General features: G+C 39.5%; 1 protein-coding gene across 2 annotated transcripts in view; it reads right to left on the minus strand.

The window, feature by feature from the left end:
• LOC116042788 (complement C3-like) overlaps positions 1–17,391 on the minus strand; it is a 29,289-nt gene extending 11,898 nt beyond the window's left edge. For both annotated transcript variants that reach the window (XM_036000404.1, XM_031289167.2), the window contains exons 1-28: positions 17,172–17,391; positions 15,338–15,536; positions 15,034–15,196; positions 14,829–14,917; positions 13,573–13,661; positions 12,966–13,048; positions 12,782–12,869; positions 12,513–12,615; positions 12,225–12,345; positions 12,010–12,125; positions 11,167–11,313; positions 10,944–11,043; positions 10,730–10,824; positions 10,417–10,608; positions 10,147–10,302; positions 9,749–9,878; positions 8,430–8,498; positions 5,987–6,184; positions 5,765–5,882; positions 5,593–5,681; positions 5,349–5,488; positions 4,344–4,556; positions 3,855–3,918; positions 2,582–2,671; positions 2,241–2,444; positions 1,946–2,021; positions 1,657–1,816; positions 1,409–1,504 (exon numbers count right to left, since the gene is read on the minus strand). In XM_036000404.1, the coding sequence (XP_035856297.1) occupies positions 1,409–1,504; positions 1,657–1,816; positions 1,946–2,021; positions 2,241–2,444; positions 2,582–2,671; positions 3,855–3,918; positions 4,344–4,556; positions 5,349–5,488; positions 5,593–5,681; positions 5,765–5,882; positions 5,987–6,184; positions 8,430–8,498; positions 9,749–9,878; positions 10,147–10,302; positions 10,417–10,608; positions 10,730–10,824; positions 10,944–11,043; positions 11,167–11,313; positions 12,010–12,125; positions 12,225–12,345; positions 12,513–12,615; positions 12,782–12,869; positions 12,966–13,048; positions 13,573–13,661; positions 14,829–14,917; positions 15,034–15,196; positions 15,338–15,536; positions 17,172–17,266 (3,483 nt within the window). In that variant the 5' untranslated portion in view covers positions 17,267–17,391. The remainder of the gene's footprint in view (positions 1–1,408; positions 1,505–1,656; positions 1,817–1,945; positions 2,022–2,240; positions 2,445–2,581; positions 2,672–3,854; positions 3,919–4,343; positions 4,557–5,348; positions 5,489–5,592; positions 5,682–5,764; positions 5,883–5,986; positions 6,185–8,429; positions 8,499–9,748; positions 9,879–10,146; positions 10,303–10,416; positions 10,609–10,729; positions 10,825–10,943; positions 11,044–11,166; positions 11,314–12,009; positions 12,126–12,224; positions 12,346–12,512; positions 12,616–12,781; positions 12,870–12,965; positions 13,049–13,572; positions 13,662–14,828; positions 14,918–15,033; positions 15,197–15,337; positions 15,537–17,171) is intronic.
• Positions 17,392–18,570: the final 1,179 nt, after the last annotated feature.

Raw genomic sequence — 18,570 nt, forward strand, 5'->3', positions numbered from 1 at the left:
TGGTCATCGGCGATCACCCTGAACAGTAACCTTCTCAGCCGCACAAAAGCCCTGCTGGGACTGCAGAGACAGCTGTGAAGTTTCTCGTCGTTGTTGGCTTTAGAGTAGAGTAGGCTCCCAGGATATGGGATGGAATGGCTTCACATTTTTTATGAGACTGCTGTCATCAACAAATATTGCGGGAGGGGAGACAGGAGTGTGTGTCTTGGGTGGTGGCTGAAGGAGGACCTGTCAGCATAAACCTGATGTTAAGGGCCAGACTGAGTTGTTTGTGTGCCTTGGCAAAGGCATTTAGGATCAGTTGCAAGTCCTCTTCAGAGAGGGACGTTGTCGTCTGCGTACTGCAGCTCCATGATATATAAAGTGCTTGTTTTTCTTCTTGTCCTGAAGTGGTTGATGTTCATCAGCTTTCCATCAGTTTGGTGGGTTATATTGACCCATGTGGCTTAGTTTCTCCTGTGAGGTGGAGGATGGCAGCAACACATAGAACAAGGTAGGGGTGATGACACGGCCTGGCTTGACTCCAGTATACCCTGAAAGGCTCTGTTTCCTCTCTGCAACCACTGCTGATGTATTTATCTGGCCAGACAATGTTTTTTAAAGAACTAGGCCAAAGTGCAGTTCACAAAGTCAAAAGCCTGTGTAAGGTAAATTAAGGCCATGTAAAGTAAGTTTTGTTCTTGAGACTTGAGAGTGTCCCTGCAGTCTGCTAGCTGTTGCATCTCCAGGACCTCCTTCGTCCACCTCTGGTATTCAGTTCTTTGACCTGCCTTTGAGCGGCTTCTTTTGCTTGATGAGCTGTTGGATTTCCAGGCCATTCTCACCTAATCAGTTTTTATGTTATTTGGTTTTGTTTTGGAGGATGCTTCTACATAATAATAATAATAATAATAATAATAATAATAATAATAATAATACATAATGGCAGACAGACAACGACAAAGGTAATGATATGACTGAGGTTAGAGCCAGAATGCTTGATTGAATTTATTCTTTTGGTGAAAGAGTGTGTTGGTAATTACCAGACTGTGTTCAGAGCACTTTGTTAGCAGCAGGACATCATTAAGATTTGTGATGCCGGCTCCTTCCTTACCAATTATGTCTCTTAAAAAATTGTGGTTCCGCCCAACCCTGGCAGTCCCCCAGCTGGATTATTCTGTCCTCCTTGGGGACCTTAGATATGATGATGTCCAAGTCAGCATAGAAAAACTGCTTGACTTTATCCTGTGCATCAGCTGTGGAGCGTATGCACTAGGGATGTCACGATACCAAATCTAGTAGTCTGTACTGATACTACCAAAAGTACACAATACTTGAAACCAAAGTCGATACCACGGTGTGTGAAAAAAAAGAAGAAGTTACTATTGGGGTGTAAGGTCAGTAAATTGTATGCAGATGAGGTACTCACATTAACAGTGGCAGCACATTGTGTGCGAGACTCCTGCATGGCAATGAGGCAGAAGGCAGTCATGGAGGCATCTGAATCTCTGCCGTGGACATCACCCTACACATAAACACAAAAATATCATTATAATCATCAGTATAAAACATGTTTATTCATAAATGATAGCCAGTGACGTAATGGTTTTCATTTAGATACAGTCTTTTTTTTAGCATCAAGATAAAGACTGATGTTAATGAAATTAGTGCACGCACAATCATCTCTCTGTGGGACACCGCTTCAACTTCTGTAAAAAATCCGTCAGATTGCTGCACGTTGAGAATCAGAAACTTAACAGCATCACAGATGTCTTTTCTTTGCACTGGCACCAGATTGCTGGCAATGGAAAACACCTTGGCAACGTAGGCTGTCAGCCTTAGAGAGGAGAGGAGAGCAGGAGATGTAATAGTTTAGTTTCACTGATTTGCATATTCTGAATCTAGGTTATTAAAGGAGGATGTGCCATTATTTTCGTCTGAGTTCATGCATGTTCTCAGGCCTCACCAGGTGCTACTTCCACGATCAGGATACACAGCAAAAGAACCATCATTTTTACGGTAAGCAAGCTGATTCTGGTAACCTAGATAAAACAAACACACATAGCTTTTACTGAGTACCATTTAAGTCTATGCTGATTCTTATCCACTGAAAGCCAGGATGAGTAGCAGTTGGTTTGTACTGCTGTCAACCAAATGTCTGTTTTGATACCACTTCTGCCAAAGTCAGTGAGCTTTAACGCCTTTGGCTGTAGTTAAAATGTCTGGTATTTGTGCTAAGTAATGCATTTGTGTGAGCCCACCGGTTTCGATGTGTTGGAGGGCTTCATTACGTCTCTTAATCTCCACAGGTTCCCACTGGTTGGTTTTGTCCAAATATGTGGCTGCAATAACAGGTAGGGTCATGTGGATCATGTTCTCCTCTCCACTGCCTGAGGGCTGTTTGATCAGACTGACCATTGATTTCCCACTAATGTCATTCTTTAGTTCATTTGCATTCCTTCTTCCTGCAAACATTTCCAGAACAAGTGAGGTGAAATTTTGCCACTAAGAACAAAGAAGAAATGTCTTTTACAACAGTAACACTTTAATGCAGACGTAATGCTTCAGGCATTCTACCACATATCATGTCGTAACATCTCACCTGTCACAGAGATCTGTGTGCTAGTAGGTGTGTTTGGAACAAAATATTTCTTAGCAATTCCACTGTTGAGAATTTCTTCTTGTTTACCATCTAAAAGGTACAAAGTGTTAGCATGTTTTGGGATTAATTCACAAATAAACATATATGGTAACATTTTAATTAACAGGCCATTAATTACATAAAAATGACAACAATAATTATGCATTAAACAAGTAAAATCAAGGGTGCCGGTTCTGTACATCAGCAGCCTTTTAACCTTGTAACATTGTCTGTTTATCTTTCTAGCTCTGCCTAAGGCATGCTGAAACACAGGGAATTATCAGGTAAGTAAGCATTTTATTTCCTTTGCACCATGTTCACTCAGGCTTTGGGTCTGCTACTGTTTGCCACGACAAATGTCCCTCATGTGTTTAATAACTGTGGCAAGGACTATCGAATAATGCTTGAACTGACTGTAGCTCCCTGACAATTACAGAGAGGGTTGCCAGGTTGGCTAGATTGGAAAACAACAATACTGAGGTTTACTTACTATCTTCAGAAATGTCTGCAGTCAGTCCATCTATCCTTAAAAGGGATAACTTCATCTCCAGTTTGGAGAGAAGAGATGATTACGGCATCCCATAAGTCTTTCAACATAAATAAGGCATTTACACAGTAGTGAACTGCAGAGGGCCTGACCTAAATCAAAATCAATTTCTGAGTATAATTAGTAGTACAAGTATTACTCCTCGTTTTAAACTATTTCATATTCTCAAAATCATTTACCCAAAAAATCTACAAGTTTGTGACTTAATATCAACATTTCACCTCTAACATTAGAATGTGTTGGATAAAGGGAACGACAGAAAAGAAAAACAAATACCCCTGTGTCCCACCCTATCAGCGTCTTACTTGGCTACTTACTAGCTTAAAAAAGATGCCTTGATTCTGTAATTGGTGGTCCCTCTACGTTTTTTAAAGGACCTTGTTGTTTGGATCCGCAGACATGGGCAGATGAGGCAGATGTGCACACATGCATGTGCAGATGTCTGCCCAAGGTTTTTGATCACATGTGCACAGACACATAATGTTGTGTACACAAAATTGCATACACATTAGATGTCAACCCTGCTGTCCACTATATTCCCAGCTGACGGTTGATTTTAATCAGTAATTAATTACAGTTTTACAATTTTTGGATGTAATTAATGGCCAGTAAAGTAAAATGTTACAAAAATATCTCACTAAATTATTGTGTTTTTCCATACAGCAGGTGCTTAACGAAAAAACTCACCTACACCTTTTTTTGCAGGATCTAGAGTTACAATTTGAGGGGATTTTATCAGTAAACCTTCAGGCTGGAAAAAACAACAGTTAGGACAATCAACAGGAATCGCGTTTTTCTAGGAAACTCTGTGTGTAACAGAACAGCAGAATAAGGGGTTGGAATCCTTGGGAATCTCATGATTGGATTGATTATCATTTAAAGCGTCAATTCCGAATTATTTGTAAATTTAAAACCATTATTGATTCAAAAAGAAGACAAGTGGCCCTGTTTTTAGGCTCATACTCCAGTGCACTGTGCCAAACCATTCAGCCAGTGGACAGTTGTGTGTAATGGCACTGCACTCTGCAGATGTCTTAACATATCTGTCCTGTTGGCTTTAGATGGCTGCAGACATTTAATGTACAAAATTAGATGACATTATTGCTGCATGTACATGTAGCTGTGGACAACAGAAGAAAAGCTCTAAACCCACTGCATAGAGTCTGTTTCTCTTACCACCACCTGCAGCATCTTCATGATTGCATCATTGACTGTTAGGTCTTTAACAGCTGCTTTGACCTCAATGTGGTATTGTCCTTCCTTCGTGGGAATAATGATGAAAGGTACAGATTTTGTAGCCTGGGGCCCAACTTTAACCTCCTGGCGATACTTCCCACGCTTAGAAGCTGCACTGCACACATGTGGCACATCAATGAGATCCACACGTACCTTGAGAACAAGATAGAGATGCAGAAAGAGAGTGAGGTAAGTGTTGTTGATAAAATATGATCAACTACACATACCTACATACTACATACATACATACATTACACACACTCCACACTCTTTGTCATTACCTATAGAGTAACAATAATACTATTGCTGTCCAAATTAGGGATCCAGTTCCTGCACAGATTCAGGCTTAAACCTTTTGTACATATAGCTACGAAAAGGTAATGCACTGTAATTCGTATGTATTCCATGTATTTATTACTGTAAGCCCCACATTGACTCAAGTGATCAGGGTCAAAAATATGTTTATCTACTACAATTATTCATGTCAACAAGGACATTTTCAGTGCTGTTTTCTCAGTGTTAAGCTGCTGTGTGAGAGACGCAGTTACGTAGGTGTTTAGTGCGTACCTACTCATCGCAGGAGGTGGCGGTACTCAGTAAGAAGTAACGGTACTTACAGTATGTGGACAAAAATCAGAAGTGCTGGTACTCAGTACTGGTGAGTTCCGGCTCATTTCCAGCAGTGAACCTAACGGCAGTTGCCGTAATTTCAGATATCATACAAATTGTTGTGCATACGCTTTTGTACAATATAATACGAACACGTTCATGGGAATGTGTTGACTGACTGAAGATATGGCCTAAAGTAATCTACTATAAAATGTCACATTATCCTGTGAGGAAGGTCTTTGAAGTAGCTTAGTTTCTTTCATCACCTTTATAGCCATCTGGATTAGTTCATGAAAAATATGGTCCTGATGGCTTACTTGGAGGAATCAGACTTACGGTGACAGGATCAGGGCTGTAGTTGTGGAGGACAGCTTTAACTTCCAGCTGCTCTCCACGGACAGCAGAGTACGGCAGCCTGAGATCAATGAAGAAGTTCTTCCGGACAATGACCTCTAACGGATCAGCCACACAGATACCTTCAAAAAACAAAGAAGAAAAAAACAAACAAGCCATGAAACACAGCAAAGAAAAAAAAGGTTAAACTAAAACACAAGACAGCTTTTAGTCACTGACTCCTCACCGTGAGTTCTTGAGAGACTAATGCCAGTGAACTGCCAGGTTGTGATTGAGTCTTGCAAAGGAACATTTTTCGTCAATGATGTGGTGTCACTGAAACAAAGGAAAACACTTTAAGAGGCGAAAGGTAAGGTTGTCAGTGTATTTTGTGTGTGTGTAGGTTTTAGTTGACTCACCAGTTAGGGTTTTTCTGAGGGCAAGGAGGCAGTTTCATATCTGTCCACAGCCAACTTTCAGGGAACTTGGTGCGAGAAACAATTTCATTGCTGTCCATGTAACTGTCATCCTCCTCACCTAAAGTGTCACAAAAATTGTTACTATTTTGACTGTTTTCTAACTACCAGTATGACCGAATAACCACCCAGGGCTATCCCCCATCCCTTGTCCCTGTGTCTTACTGCGAGCCAGTAGGAGGCTATCCTCCTTCCTCTCAGCTCGCTGGGCTTCTATCTCCTTGCAGCAGTGCAGGAAGGCTGCGGCACAGGCTGCACCATCACTGATGTACTCGCTGCGCCTCTCACAGGTGTATGAGAGGGGGGTGTCCCTCATGCCATCCAAACAACAGTCACGTTGCAGTTGGTCTTCATACTGACTCGCTGGAAAGAAAGAGGGTTATGGAGGAACGACAGAGGTAAGAAGATATGGAGTACAAGCAGTGTTGCCAGTTTGGAGCGGTGTTTCCTATTAATTACCTAGACTGTGGCGGCCTGCCACAGTTTTATAATGAACTGAAAAAAAAACATCATTATAACATAAAAAGGTCTCTAACATTGTGTTTTGCACAGTTGCTTCAGCAAAGCATCTCTTTCATCATTTTTCAGACATTGGTTCATGAGCGACGTTACGTTACTATGTCTGCTGTTCTCGCTGAGACATCGCTCTACTCTGACCACAGTTATGCGAGTGATGGCTGCTTGACCGCTTTTTTCATAATCGTCAGTCAAGCTAGATTAAATCCTGTCCTCCTGTGCTTCTCGGGTGGTCCAGAGGCAGCATCTATGTGTCTGCATCAAGCGAGCCGTCACTGTGCCGTGGTCAAACAAACAGCTGTTATCTGGTATAAAAAGTGGCCTAAATTATCACAACTTGCCCAAAATAATTTTAAAGGGGTGGTTCAGAATTTTGGACATAGGACCTCATTTCCAAGTTAGCCAGTGTGTTATTTATCAGTGGAGACCGTTTTCAACACTTTTCATCCAGTCCTTCCAGTTGCAGAGTTCGCTGGTGCTAGGCTAGCGCAAGTCAACAATAACTGCTAGCCTGCCATTAAAAACAGTCTTACCCACTCCACAGTACACCCAAGGCAAATAAATTATAACGCCAGACTATCGATCGAAAAAAAAAACGATCGATGTAAATGTCTGTTGATGTTCGAAATAAAACTACCTTTGCATCGCATTGCAATAGTTATACTTTGTTCCCTGTAGTTGGTAGCATAGGCTACAGCAGCGGTGGAGTGATATTACCTAGGCTACCGAGGAAGCCAGTTTACATGACAATCACGCAAGTTTATTTACCTGCCGCTGTCACTCTCCACAATGCATTGAACTGTAACGTTATCTCCACTAACGTTGTCAGTCTCAATCTATCAGTAGCAACTAGGCTAACGTTATGAAAGGGGTTAGCTTTATTAGCTAAAGTAGCCTACCAAAAGTAATTACCTGTTCATCAGTAGCTGTTGGTGCATCTGGAAAGACGGATGGAACCGCATTCGTTGTCATTGACTTGTGGTCCTTTAGATTGCGGGGTTTTTCAAAGTCGTCTGGTCTAAAATGATTACTACAAATTCGCAACTTGAGTAGAGTCTCGGCCGGTGTCTTGATGTCCAAGCCAGCAGAAAGAAGCCACAGTTGCTTCCTTCCTGGATCTCGCAATGGAAATTTGTGGAAACTTTGTGGTGCCCATCTGTTTGAATTATTTTTACAATTTCTAAATGCACACTGAATCACCATGTTGCCTAGTCCTTAGTTTCCAATCCAATGCTTCAATACCAATGTACTAGGCTACTACTAGGTGTCCCGACTGGAGCGCGCTTCTCTGTTTACTTTTCGGCGCAGTACTACTAACCGGAGCAAAGTAAAATTCTGCTGCTGCAGAGAAACTAGTCCTTCAAAATGTAATGCGATCATTGAGATGCAAGGGTAGTTTTATTTCGAACATTATTCTATCAACAGACATTTACATCGATAGTTTGGCGTTATCATTTATTTGCCTCGGGTATACTGTGGAGTGTTAATGGCAGGCTAGCAGATACTGTTGACTTGCGCTAGCCTAGCACCAGCGAACTCTGCAACTGGAAGGACTGGATGAAAAGTGTTGAAAACGGTCTCCACTGATAAATAACACTGGCTAACTTGGAAATGAGGTCCTATGTCCAAAATTCTGAACCACCCCTTTAAGTAGCAGAAAAACGCCTAATCTGGTACCACTGACTATAAGAAGAAGGTTGAACAGGAAACTTGTGAGTAAAGCATTTTAACATAGGGCAAATTACAAAAGTTAAGTTTTATTTAGAAAATTAAAAAAACTAAAATAAAAAAAGAAACATGCCAAAGAGCAAGCTATGAGAGCTCCCTCTTCCTCTAGTATTGGACAGACATGCAATACAAGTAGCAGTATGAAGACACAGATTTACATATAAGGTAAATAAAGTATAAAGTAAAAAGTGTTTCAAATCACTTTTATCTTTCCACTAATATTTACATGTAGCATGCGGAAGATGAGTATTGGGAAAGTCAACAACATAAGCTGTCCAACTACAAACATTGTGGAGAGCCTGAATTGTGTGTCAGAAAATGACTATGACTATGTTATTGGGTAGTTTAGAGCTGTGGTTCTTACCTAAACTGGTTGTGATGTCCATTATAGTAGCAGCTCGTTTCCTCCTGCTGGGGGCCGGACATTTCAATTCTAGAAGCACATCATAGACAAGATCTTTAACAGAACCCAACAAAGTTGGAACTAGACTTGATTTTTGTAATGTAATTGATGTGAAACTCTTAAAATCAGAGTGAGGTCATCTATCTGGTTGGACACATGGACAGGGTGTGGGTGTGACAAAATTGATCTCCTATTGCACTTCTTATTTGTTGGACTGTTATAATATTATGTTTCACAAAAGCTTAATTGTAAAAACATATTGATGGAGTAATTTGATTTGAATCACTTTTGATCGAGGGGACCGTGATCAACTCGGGGCAATCAGCAGGCCTGTTGAAGCCAACATGGATGCCTCGAAAGGCTGGTTCAACTAAATTATGAAAATCTTATGTTATTATTACCCTTAGTGGTATTTGGCAGGTAGTTTTGGTTTTATGTGCCAGGTTTTGAGATATCTGTCTCAAACATAGCCTATAAGCCTCAACCCCAATACAAAGAGGTGAATGCTGACAGCATTAAAATTACCTTTAAAAAACAGTAACAAGTTGTGTGGTGGAGCTGAAGTGCTTTGGGGGGATCAGTGCACATTAGGAGCTGCTCAAAGGCAGATGCATGTTCACCTGCCTCCTGATAAAGTAGCCATCATAGTTTGCGAACTTCTTCTCTCTGTTGTTCTTTCACACCAAGTTGTTTTTAGAAAAGTGTCCCTGAACTATCTGCATTGCCAAATGGGAAATACGCCTTTTTTGGAGTGAACTAACCCTTTAACCCTCTGATGTCTACTGAATTCTCACCCCTCAAAAATCTTTAACCTGCATTAACTGATCACCAATGGCGATACGACAAAGTTCTAAGCAGCAGTTGGCTATTTACAGACATGAAGCAACATTAGCATTTTTTGGAGTCGTGTTTCGGGCCACCTGATGAATGCTAGTCCAATATTCAATCTCTTTGTAGCTATGCTTTGTCCCCACCAACTCTTACGGGAAATATCTGGCACTACGTCTTTTTCATTTGGTAGTGCACAGTGTACAGTGGGATTTTAGAGCATTTTTAACTGTAAATAGCTGCCTGCTGCTTGAAACAACCCAGATGAGCATGGTGAGAGTGAACCAAAACATTGCAGGCAGTAAAAACAAAACAAAACCTAGCAAATATAAGCAATTTTAACATATAGTTCTTTTATACAGAAAAGAGCTGGCCAACAATCAATATATAATAAGGAATAAGATTAGTAGGAGGATGAAAAAGAATGAGAGGGAAGAGTAAATTAGTGTCACCTTGTCTGTAGGGAGTTCCAGATGCCGTGTTGGACTCAAACAACAGCCCAGCATCGTAGAACACACCCATACCATCCTTCCCTCCACCTGGTGTGCAGCCTGTGTCATACGTCTCCATCATGTCCCACACCTGAGCAGGGCGAAAGTCATTCACACACACAAATACAACCAGACACATCTTAGGGTTATGTCACATGTGAAAGAAGTGTTGGATATATATATATATATATATATATATATATATATATATATATATATATATATATACATTATCCATATCCACAGGCTGTGTTTTTAGTTTAACAATGTGTACATAAAATATTAAGAGTATATGTGAGCTTTTTAAATGAAACCCCTTTAAAATATTTTCAAAGATAAATATGAAATAAAGAAATGACCTTTTTCTGGTTGAGACGGTGCTTGTTGTTTAGGACGTAGACGCCTTTGTCAACTGCCACCAGTCCCACTGTGGCCCCTGGGTCTCCAGTGACTTTCAGAGTAAACATCTTGCGAGGCTGATAGAATGAAAGGGGTTTGTCTGGTTCCAACTTCAACTGAAGGAGGAGGCATACTTTTATTTGTGAAAAATACAAATAACTTGACCTGTTTGTATGTGGTTGTATTGTTTGCCCTCCTAAACTCAGCTATATCCGTGTAGTGTGTCTCACCGAGCCCATGCAGGAGTCCTCTGCATCCACCCAAACAGAGTCTGATACCACTTCATTGTCATTTGCATGGTAGTAGGCTATGATGCGGAACGATGGCAGCATGTTTTTGGTAATGGTAACTATCATGGATATCAGCACTTGACCTGTGTTCCTGTAATGTCCATATTTCACCAGCTGACCTCTGCTCAGGATCTAAGGACACAGATCAGTACTTATCCGACATGCATGTATACTGTATTACACAAGTTGCTGGAAGCAACACAAACACCCAAGCACAAATGCACACATGCGCAGGTGTAAAAAAATCTCTCACCAGGTATGTGATGTATTTTTCTGTACTTTCCTGCCTGTTGAGGTTGAGGCTGATTTTCAGGTTGTCTCCTAATGTTACTTCAGCTGTATCCACACCTGCAATAACAACATTCCAATTAGCAAAATTAGTGCTAGACATAACAAAAAGTGTGTGGTAGTTTGTGCTACCACAAGCAGAACTATCACTGACTATCTGATATTATTTCAGTTTGTACCTATGTGGAGGTAATTGTTGCTGTTCGTGCTATATGGGACAGCTGTCATGTTGGCTGATGCTTGTCTTTCAGATGAAATATGAGGATCCTTGGTCTTTGCCTACAATTGAACACACAGGTAGGCATACTGTGTTTCTCATACATGCTTCCCTAATGCCTACATTTGCTAAATGTAACACAAAACTGTAAATAAATACAATTTGAGCGGATTTCAACACTTAACTGTCACTGTCAATGGTTCAGGATTTTCCTGTGTATTGATGGAAAGCCTTGCCATTCCATTGGCTGAAGTGCGGCCCTGCACATCACCCGGATCGACCACCACTAGAACACCTTGTACCGGAGTGTTGTCAGGATTCACAACTTCAATCTGCCATCAAAGAAACAATTGGAAAACATCCAATTGTCTAATGAAAACAAGTTTAAGTACAATCTAATACTATTATGGAAATACTGAAATCATCTGCAAACTGCAGTAGCTCTAATGAAAAAGCAGTTATATTTGTCTGCTGTTATGACTGAGATAATAGTGGTTTAGTATGTCTACATGTCAGGTATTATTTTTCTCAGGAAATTCATCCATTTGAAGAGATTGCCATTTACATCATAATCAAGACCCATGAAGTAATAAAACATCTGTGAATTGTCTTTTGTTTTAAGAAATCAACATTTTGAGAGATTTATATCACTTGAAAAAAAATGGAAAACATCCATATCAATGTAGTCTATATCGATGACGGCCATTTATGCGATAGTTCTGGTGCTGCTGGAGGTTCCGCCGAATGTCCCTCATTTTCGGCCAGATGTCTCTCACCTTCTGCTTCCTTTTGTGTTGGCATTCTAAACTCCTAGTTAGGTCTAGCCAGACCCTCCTTTGCGGCACTGTGGAGGAAGGTCTGGCAATGCGAGACTAATATCAATGCATTTTTCAGAATAATATAATGAATGATGGCTTGTGACCGCTGGATTTTAAAAGTGACAATTTATGTATTAAAATTATTTAAATAATTGTATTTAATTTAAATTTGTCATTTTAAATAAATGTATATGTGAGTGTGTACTTTACCACAACGTCAAAGGACATTCCTGGTTTGAAATATTTGGACGTTCTTTTGAAGTGGATGGTGTAAGGTGATTTAACAATCTGGAGACCTCTCAACTCTGCCTCCACCATTTCACTACCTGTGCGAAGATACAGTATATGCACGTGCACATAAACACATGTAAAAACACATGGACAGACACACACACACACACACACACACAGTCGCTCTTTCTTACCGTTCTCTGTCAGCACACCAGCAGCTACAAATATGTAACTCCCCACTAGGTCATTGATGTTTTGGAAAGTCTGTGTGATGTGCTCTCTCTTCAAAGTGACCACTCCATTACCTCCCTTTATCTACAGTAATGTGACATACAGTAATAAAGAAATGCATCTAGAATTACAGTGGACAGTTGGTACTTCACTTTACTTATATACAATTCACTTATTTTGCAACACTAATAAAAGGCCAAGCACAAACAGCTGATGTTGGACAGTGATTGAGCAAATGTGTGAGTACTAACCGGCACTCTCTGAAGCGAGCTGGGAAAGCTATTTTTTTTACCCCCATGCATAACCCCAAAAACCCCATAGGCAGTCCCATCCACGTCTTCACCAAACAGATACCTAAAATCAGAAATAAGTATTTTTATTTCACATTAAGTTAAAATAGAGTATACAAAATGCTTATGGTTAAAATGTAAGTAAAAACAAAGAACCTGACATCTACTTTATTAATTTACCAATCAAACCTGGTTTTTAAAGCCACAAAACATTTTTTTTTTTTACATACGTAGCTTTGATGTTGACTGTGAGCTCTCGGCTGTCCACATAGAAGAAGGGTCTCTCAACCTTTAGTTTAACCTCAAAACTGGGCAGCACTGAAACATTAAATGTATTTTATTGTGTTTTAAATCAGGTAGAAAGTAAGGAGAGGTGGTGTAGGTTAGATAAAGAAGACCTCTGCTATAACTCACCGTATTCTTTGACCTCAAACTCTGCAGAGTAGCTTAGCTGTGGTTTGCTGTGGAACCTTGCCACCACTTTCCACAGTCCGTAACTAACACACACACATGTGTACGTACGCACGCACGCACGCACGCACGCACGCACGCACGCACGCACACACACACACACACACACACACACACACACACACACACACACACACACACACACACACATAATTTAGTCTCACATACTTACACTTGGCTTGTTTAGAAATAGCCCTTACTGTGCAAGATAATAGCTAGCTAGCTTGCTATGACTAACGTAGCAGCCGTCATAGTGGCTCTTATAGTTGCATCTTTATTTTATAGTTTTTCTCAACTGCTTTAAGTCCCACGAAGGCTGTTTTCACATTCAACTGCTAAAGTGGAAAAGTCTACCTCTGTCGTCTGTGAAACTAATTGTGGTCCAGTATATAACTTATTGTACACTGGCTGGCAGTGTCCATTATATAATTTGTATTTTCTCTTTGCGTTAGTCTTGTATAGGTTAAATTAATTCACCTGCATGCAAAAAAAGGGAAATTAACCACAAGGTACTAAATGAGTAATTAATAATTATTAAATAAATAATTACCTGACAATTTCATTGAGTCCGTGAACTCCAGAGTGCATCCCTGATTTCAGATAGACTGTATCAAGTGGTAAAATGATGCCTTCAGGGGTCTAAAAAAGGAACAATTCAGCAACCATTAATTAAATAGTAGGAGTCCTAAAAAAAAAGTCTTTAAAATAATGTTGCTTTAAACACTAGACGTTTTCACTCACAGAGCTATGACAGAATAATAATTGAAAAAAAAAAGATTTAAAAAAAAAAGTTTAACCTCATTGTAATAAACTGAAATACATTTGGTTCTGACGGTTATCAGTTATATTAGTCAATATGTGTTGAGCTGAGCCTGCTGATCTACGCGTCCTGCCATTATCATACTACTCAGATGAGGGGATGGACCAATTCATTGGAATATACCTAGCCTAGCTTTGCATTGGTGGAAACTGGCCAAAGGAAAGCCCAAATTATTACAACCCACCCAATAAAATAAAAAGTAAATAAGAAAAAGTAAGAAAACAGTAAAATCTGGTAAAACTGATGGCAATGTTGGTCTGTGTGTCACTCGTTCACCACTTGGGTCAAGACCAGGGATCGGCAACCTTTTTGATATGAAGTGCCATTTTAAAATGTTCTTGTTAATCAGTGGGCCATGTCAGCACTAAGCATGCCATCATCTACCGAGCCCACTCAGGCTGAGTTTTTTCCCCCCTTTGCACCACATTCTTTGAAGAAGGCAGTGAGTACTAGCCAATGAGAGGCAGAGTAGGGCGGTTCTTAGTGGAATCCAGATTGGGGGAAAAGTCAGTCCAACTACCGTAACTAAATGTGCTCCTGCCAATGGCTGTGATAGAGGTCATTTGGCATGCGGATGAGACGACACTTCAGCATTTTCAAAATACTCTCTTGCACACTTATTGCTAGGGTGCCAATGGTCAAGCTACCAGCCAATGGCTGCTGACCCCTGGTCCAGACTGTTCTCCTGACTTTTCCTCTGGCTCCACTGTGAGATGGACATTCATGATTTTGGGAGTGACAATCTTCCGGATGGATTATCATGAAACTTTCACGTCCTTACTTTTTTGTCTAGCCCCATCATCAGGTCAAAATCCCAATTTGTCCAATATTTTGGTTTGCAACCAAACATTCCCATGAGCCTCAGGAGTAGCCTACTTTGTGTTTAGTGCTTATTAGCTAATCATAGCATGCTATTATGCTAAACTAAGATGAAAGTATGGAAATTATCTGAAATTCTATTCAATATCAAAGATTAAGTACAATACCACAATCTCAATGGCAATAGAAGCATCAGTTTCATTATCCCTCTCTACGGGCGCCATGGCGGGGGTCACTGCAAACATCCTGTAATGAACTAAAGGAAATACATTTCTTTTCCAAAGGTTGAAGAAGGAAATAAAACAACAGTATCAGGACAGGAGTGTTTTAACAATGTTATGTTTCTCAGCACTGAAGTGGTATTGAAGTCACCTTTGCTGCCGGGGGTGTAGAGGGTCTTGTCAGTCTGGATGTAGATGTACCCGGACTGGAAGGACAGTAAGACGAGTTTCTCCAGCTTTACATCAGGGAACTGAGCTTGCAGGTATACATGCTGCTTTATGTTAGGATCCTGACTAAATTCTCCAGCAGGGATCTGAAACCAGTATGAAGAGACACAAGCGGTGCACTAGGAGCAGGGTGGGGTACATCATGTGCAGTTATAAATTCATATTATGTACTATATTTTGGAAATAAAACCAAGTAATATACTGTATATTTCAGTTTTTTACATTACATTAATTTGTCCGAAGTCCTGGAATTTCTTTGCACTAGTAAGGGTCACAGATGTGGATGTCAGCCTTTGGGTTTTTGTTGGATAGTTCACCACGATGATTTCTACCGTGATGTTATTATCATCGGTGCAGTCTTGACACTCCACAAAGATGTTTACTGGTGTTCCTACCCGCAACAAGTTGGGGGCAGACATCACCTTCCTGCAGAGCAGTGGGGAAAAAAAAGATTAAGAATATAGTCACTCACTGTACAGAAAGAACCACATGCTGTTTAGGATTTACTGAAACTTTTCGTCAGTGGTCGTTTGAGTTACAGTTTTGGTTCTCCCAATTTGCAAAACAACATATTTTTTTCCAGATGAGGATCTTCTGCTCCAGCATGGACTTCACACATAATGAGTGATCTATTGGTTATCTTGACAAAGATCCAGTGCTGGATCAACAAAACATTTCATCATCTTTGTGGACTCTGTTGTAATGCATCACAGGCCAATTTGGCATCATTTGAAAGACCGCAGTACCTCGATTTACGTAACACAAACTGGACAGCAGCTGCTCATTATGTTAGACATGTAAAATGTAACTGAGTTAAACTAAAATTCTCTATCTTCACTCCTAAGCCTGCATCAATAACTCTTTAATTGTTTGCAAATGCAGGTAATACCTGGTCTTAATGTTGCCGTTGTTGTTACAGTTTTTCTCAATTGATTTGTTACAATCTCAAAACATTAGATACTACTAGATTCTACTATGTAGGATACCTGCTCAGTCAAAACCTTAAAGCCGTGTTTTAAATCAAATTAATCAATAAGTTAACCATGTGAGGTCTAAGGGCATTCTACACATACTTCTACTTAAATTCACCTTTTTAGGGTATTTGCATATAACGGATCACCATGTGTTTCACATCAAAATGTTCAGAACAAACTCAGCTTTCCGTTTAGTGACGCTCAAATTTTTTCTCGAGCAATGTGTAAAGAGATAATTTGGCGCTAAAGCTTAAAAGTTGAAGTTGGCTTTTTGAAATTCTTCAAATCTCTTTAGAAAACACACCGTAACTAATATGATGTGTTGACAAATTGTTTTGGTGCTTGAAATGAGTTGACTGAGGTTCACGAAGTAGTGTAAACAGTAGCCTAGATTTAAACAGTAGATACATGTCTGAAATGAAATCTTGTAATATCGCTTTTTGAGTAAGAGTGTTGTCAAACATCGGTACGTCTTTCGTTCTCAGAGGGTTAATGACACCAAAATTACATTTCCCTTTCTTGTTGCTTAAACCAGTAAATTTCACAACCAAAAACTAAGATTTGCCTCCTGTGGTGTAAATGTGTTTGAGAAATGACATTTCATGATCTGTACCTTAGGTTAGGTGAATTTGACAACATATGATGGTATATGGTAACAGTTCTTTGGGCATTATGACAATATCAGATCAGTCAAAGATATAAAAAAGTTTTTTGAATTTGAGTATATTACAGACACAATTTGACTATTAATACAATTAATTAGAAAAGCAGTGTAACCCATTTTGGTCAACAGAAACAACACACTGAACACACCGAGTCATTTGAAGAGCAGACATTTCACATGTGTGAAAGCAATTAAACACATTTTAATGGGAAAATGAGCTGTAAAAGTAATATACTGAGAATTATTGTCATTTCAGAATTGTGCCAAAGTAACAAAGAAAAACTGACATTTTACAAATCACAATATGGTTATCATAAAGCAAGGCTGATAACATCTTAGGTCCTTTAAATTTAAAGCAATTTTGAACAGGCCTTCAGGGTCTGCAGGAGTGTGTAGGACATAAGATAAGGCAGGTCTACTTACAATGGAGATCCATCAGCTAGAGAAGTCAGAGAAGAAAAGGCCAGAAAGGCCAGCAGCCACAGCTGGGTCTGACACATCACCCAACCTGATCCCATATCTGCTGTCAATGTTGACTGTTGCTCTGCAGAACTTTCCTTTTATCCACTCTCGTCCCTCCATATGCACCTTTAATTCTCCTCACTACTGTCTCATCCATTTAAAGGATAGGCTTACATTGTTTGACACACTGGTTAAATGCCCATATGTACATTGAAACATATGGGCATTTAACAATTCTTGTTCATAGTGAGCATTGGGAGATCCACACTCGTTTTTTTCACATAAATATGTTTCAAAGTTTATCTGAAGTAAGTATAAGGCTTAACCAGTCTGAGTCAGTCAAGTCAACTTATTGCTCCCTCTGCTGCATCTTAACACTTAAAAATGATTTATTGTTCCTCATTGCTCGAACCTTTTCTTAATTTTAATAGGCAAGAATATGGAGAAAAAAGTCTGTTGATCCAGGACAATAATCTTTAAGTTCCTTAAAAGAATTTCACATGTGGAACAGTAGAAAAAAGTTTCCAGGTTAAAATAAAAGGTTTTGCCAGGATAATTTGTCTTACAATAACTAAAAAGGCAGGGCCAATAATTGGTAAAACTTAAAAAAAATAGAGGAGATGGTACATCAAGAGTAGACAATAGCTTAATTTTCCTAATAAAATCCAACAAACACTGTAAACTGATAGGTTGAAAAGAGTTCAGAACACTAGAAGCTATAGGGGCTAGAGCTGGGTGGGCAAGTCTCAGGATGAATACTGGACCTAATAGCCATTACCTTACCAGAAAAGTAGAGAGGGAAATAAATAAATGTGTACTTAAGAAACAAAAGGCCCTTAAAATAAATAAAAGTAAAACCTTTTTATTTATTTATTGAACTATATTGACTCATTTATATATGTATTGCATCATTTGTTTATTTTAAGATGTATTTAATGGGCATATTGATTTATGTATGTATTTATTCATTTATTTATTATTGAATAAAATGGCATTCCATGTACGTGTGGGTACACTGTTGCTTTCAGTTATGTGTTGTGTATCTGCAGGAATAAGTCTGTTCATTAATCATTATCCATATATGAATTTAATCTCAACGATACTGTTGGACAGGGATACATAGATGAATTAATTCATTTAAATTGTGTGATAGGGTTACTTGCACCTGCTGCATCATGACGCTTTTTTAAAATGATTTCCTTGCTAAACCAGCTAATAAAACGACAGCATTTCAGTTACACATAGTTTTATTTTATTTTTAAAGATTTGGGCATTTATTTCTATAGGACAGCTTGGACTTGAAAGGGGAGAGAGAGAGAGAGAGAGAGGGGGAATGACATGCAGCAAAGGGCCGCATGTC

This window comes from Sander lucioperca, chromosome 4 (genome assembly GCF_008315115.2).
Source record: "Sander lucioperca isolate FBNREF2018 chromosome 4, SLUC_FBN_1.2, whole genome shotgun sequence".
Taxonomy (NCBI): Eukaryota; Metazoa; Chordata; class Actinopteri; order Perciformes; family Percidae; genus Sander; species Sander lucioperca.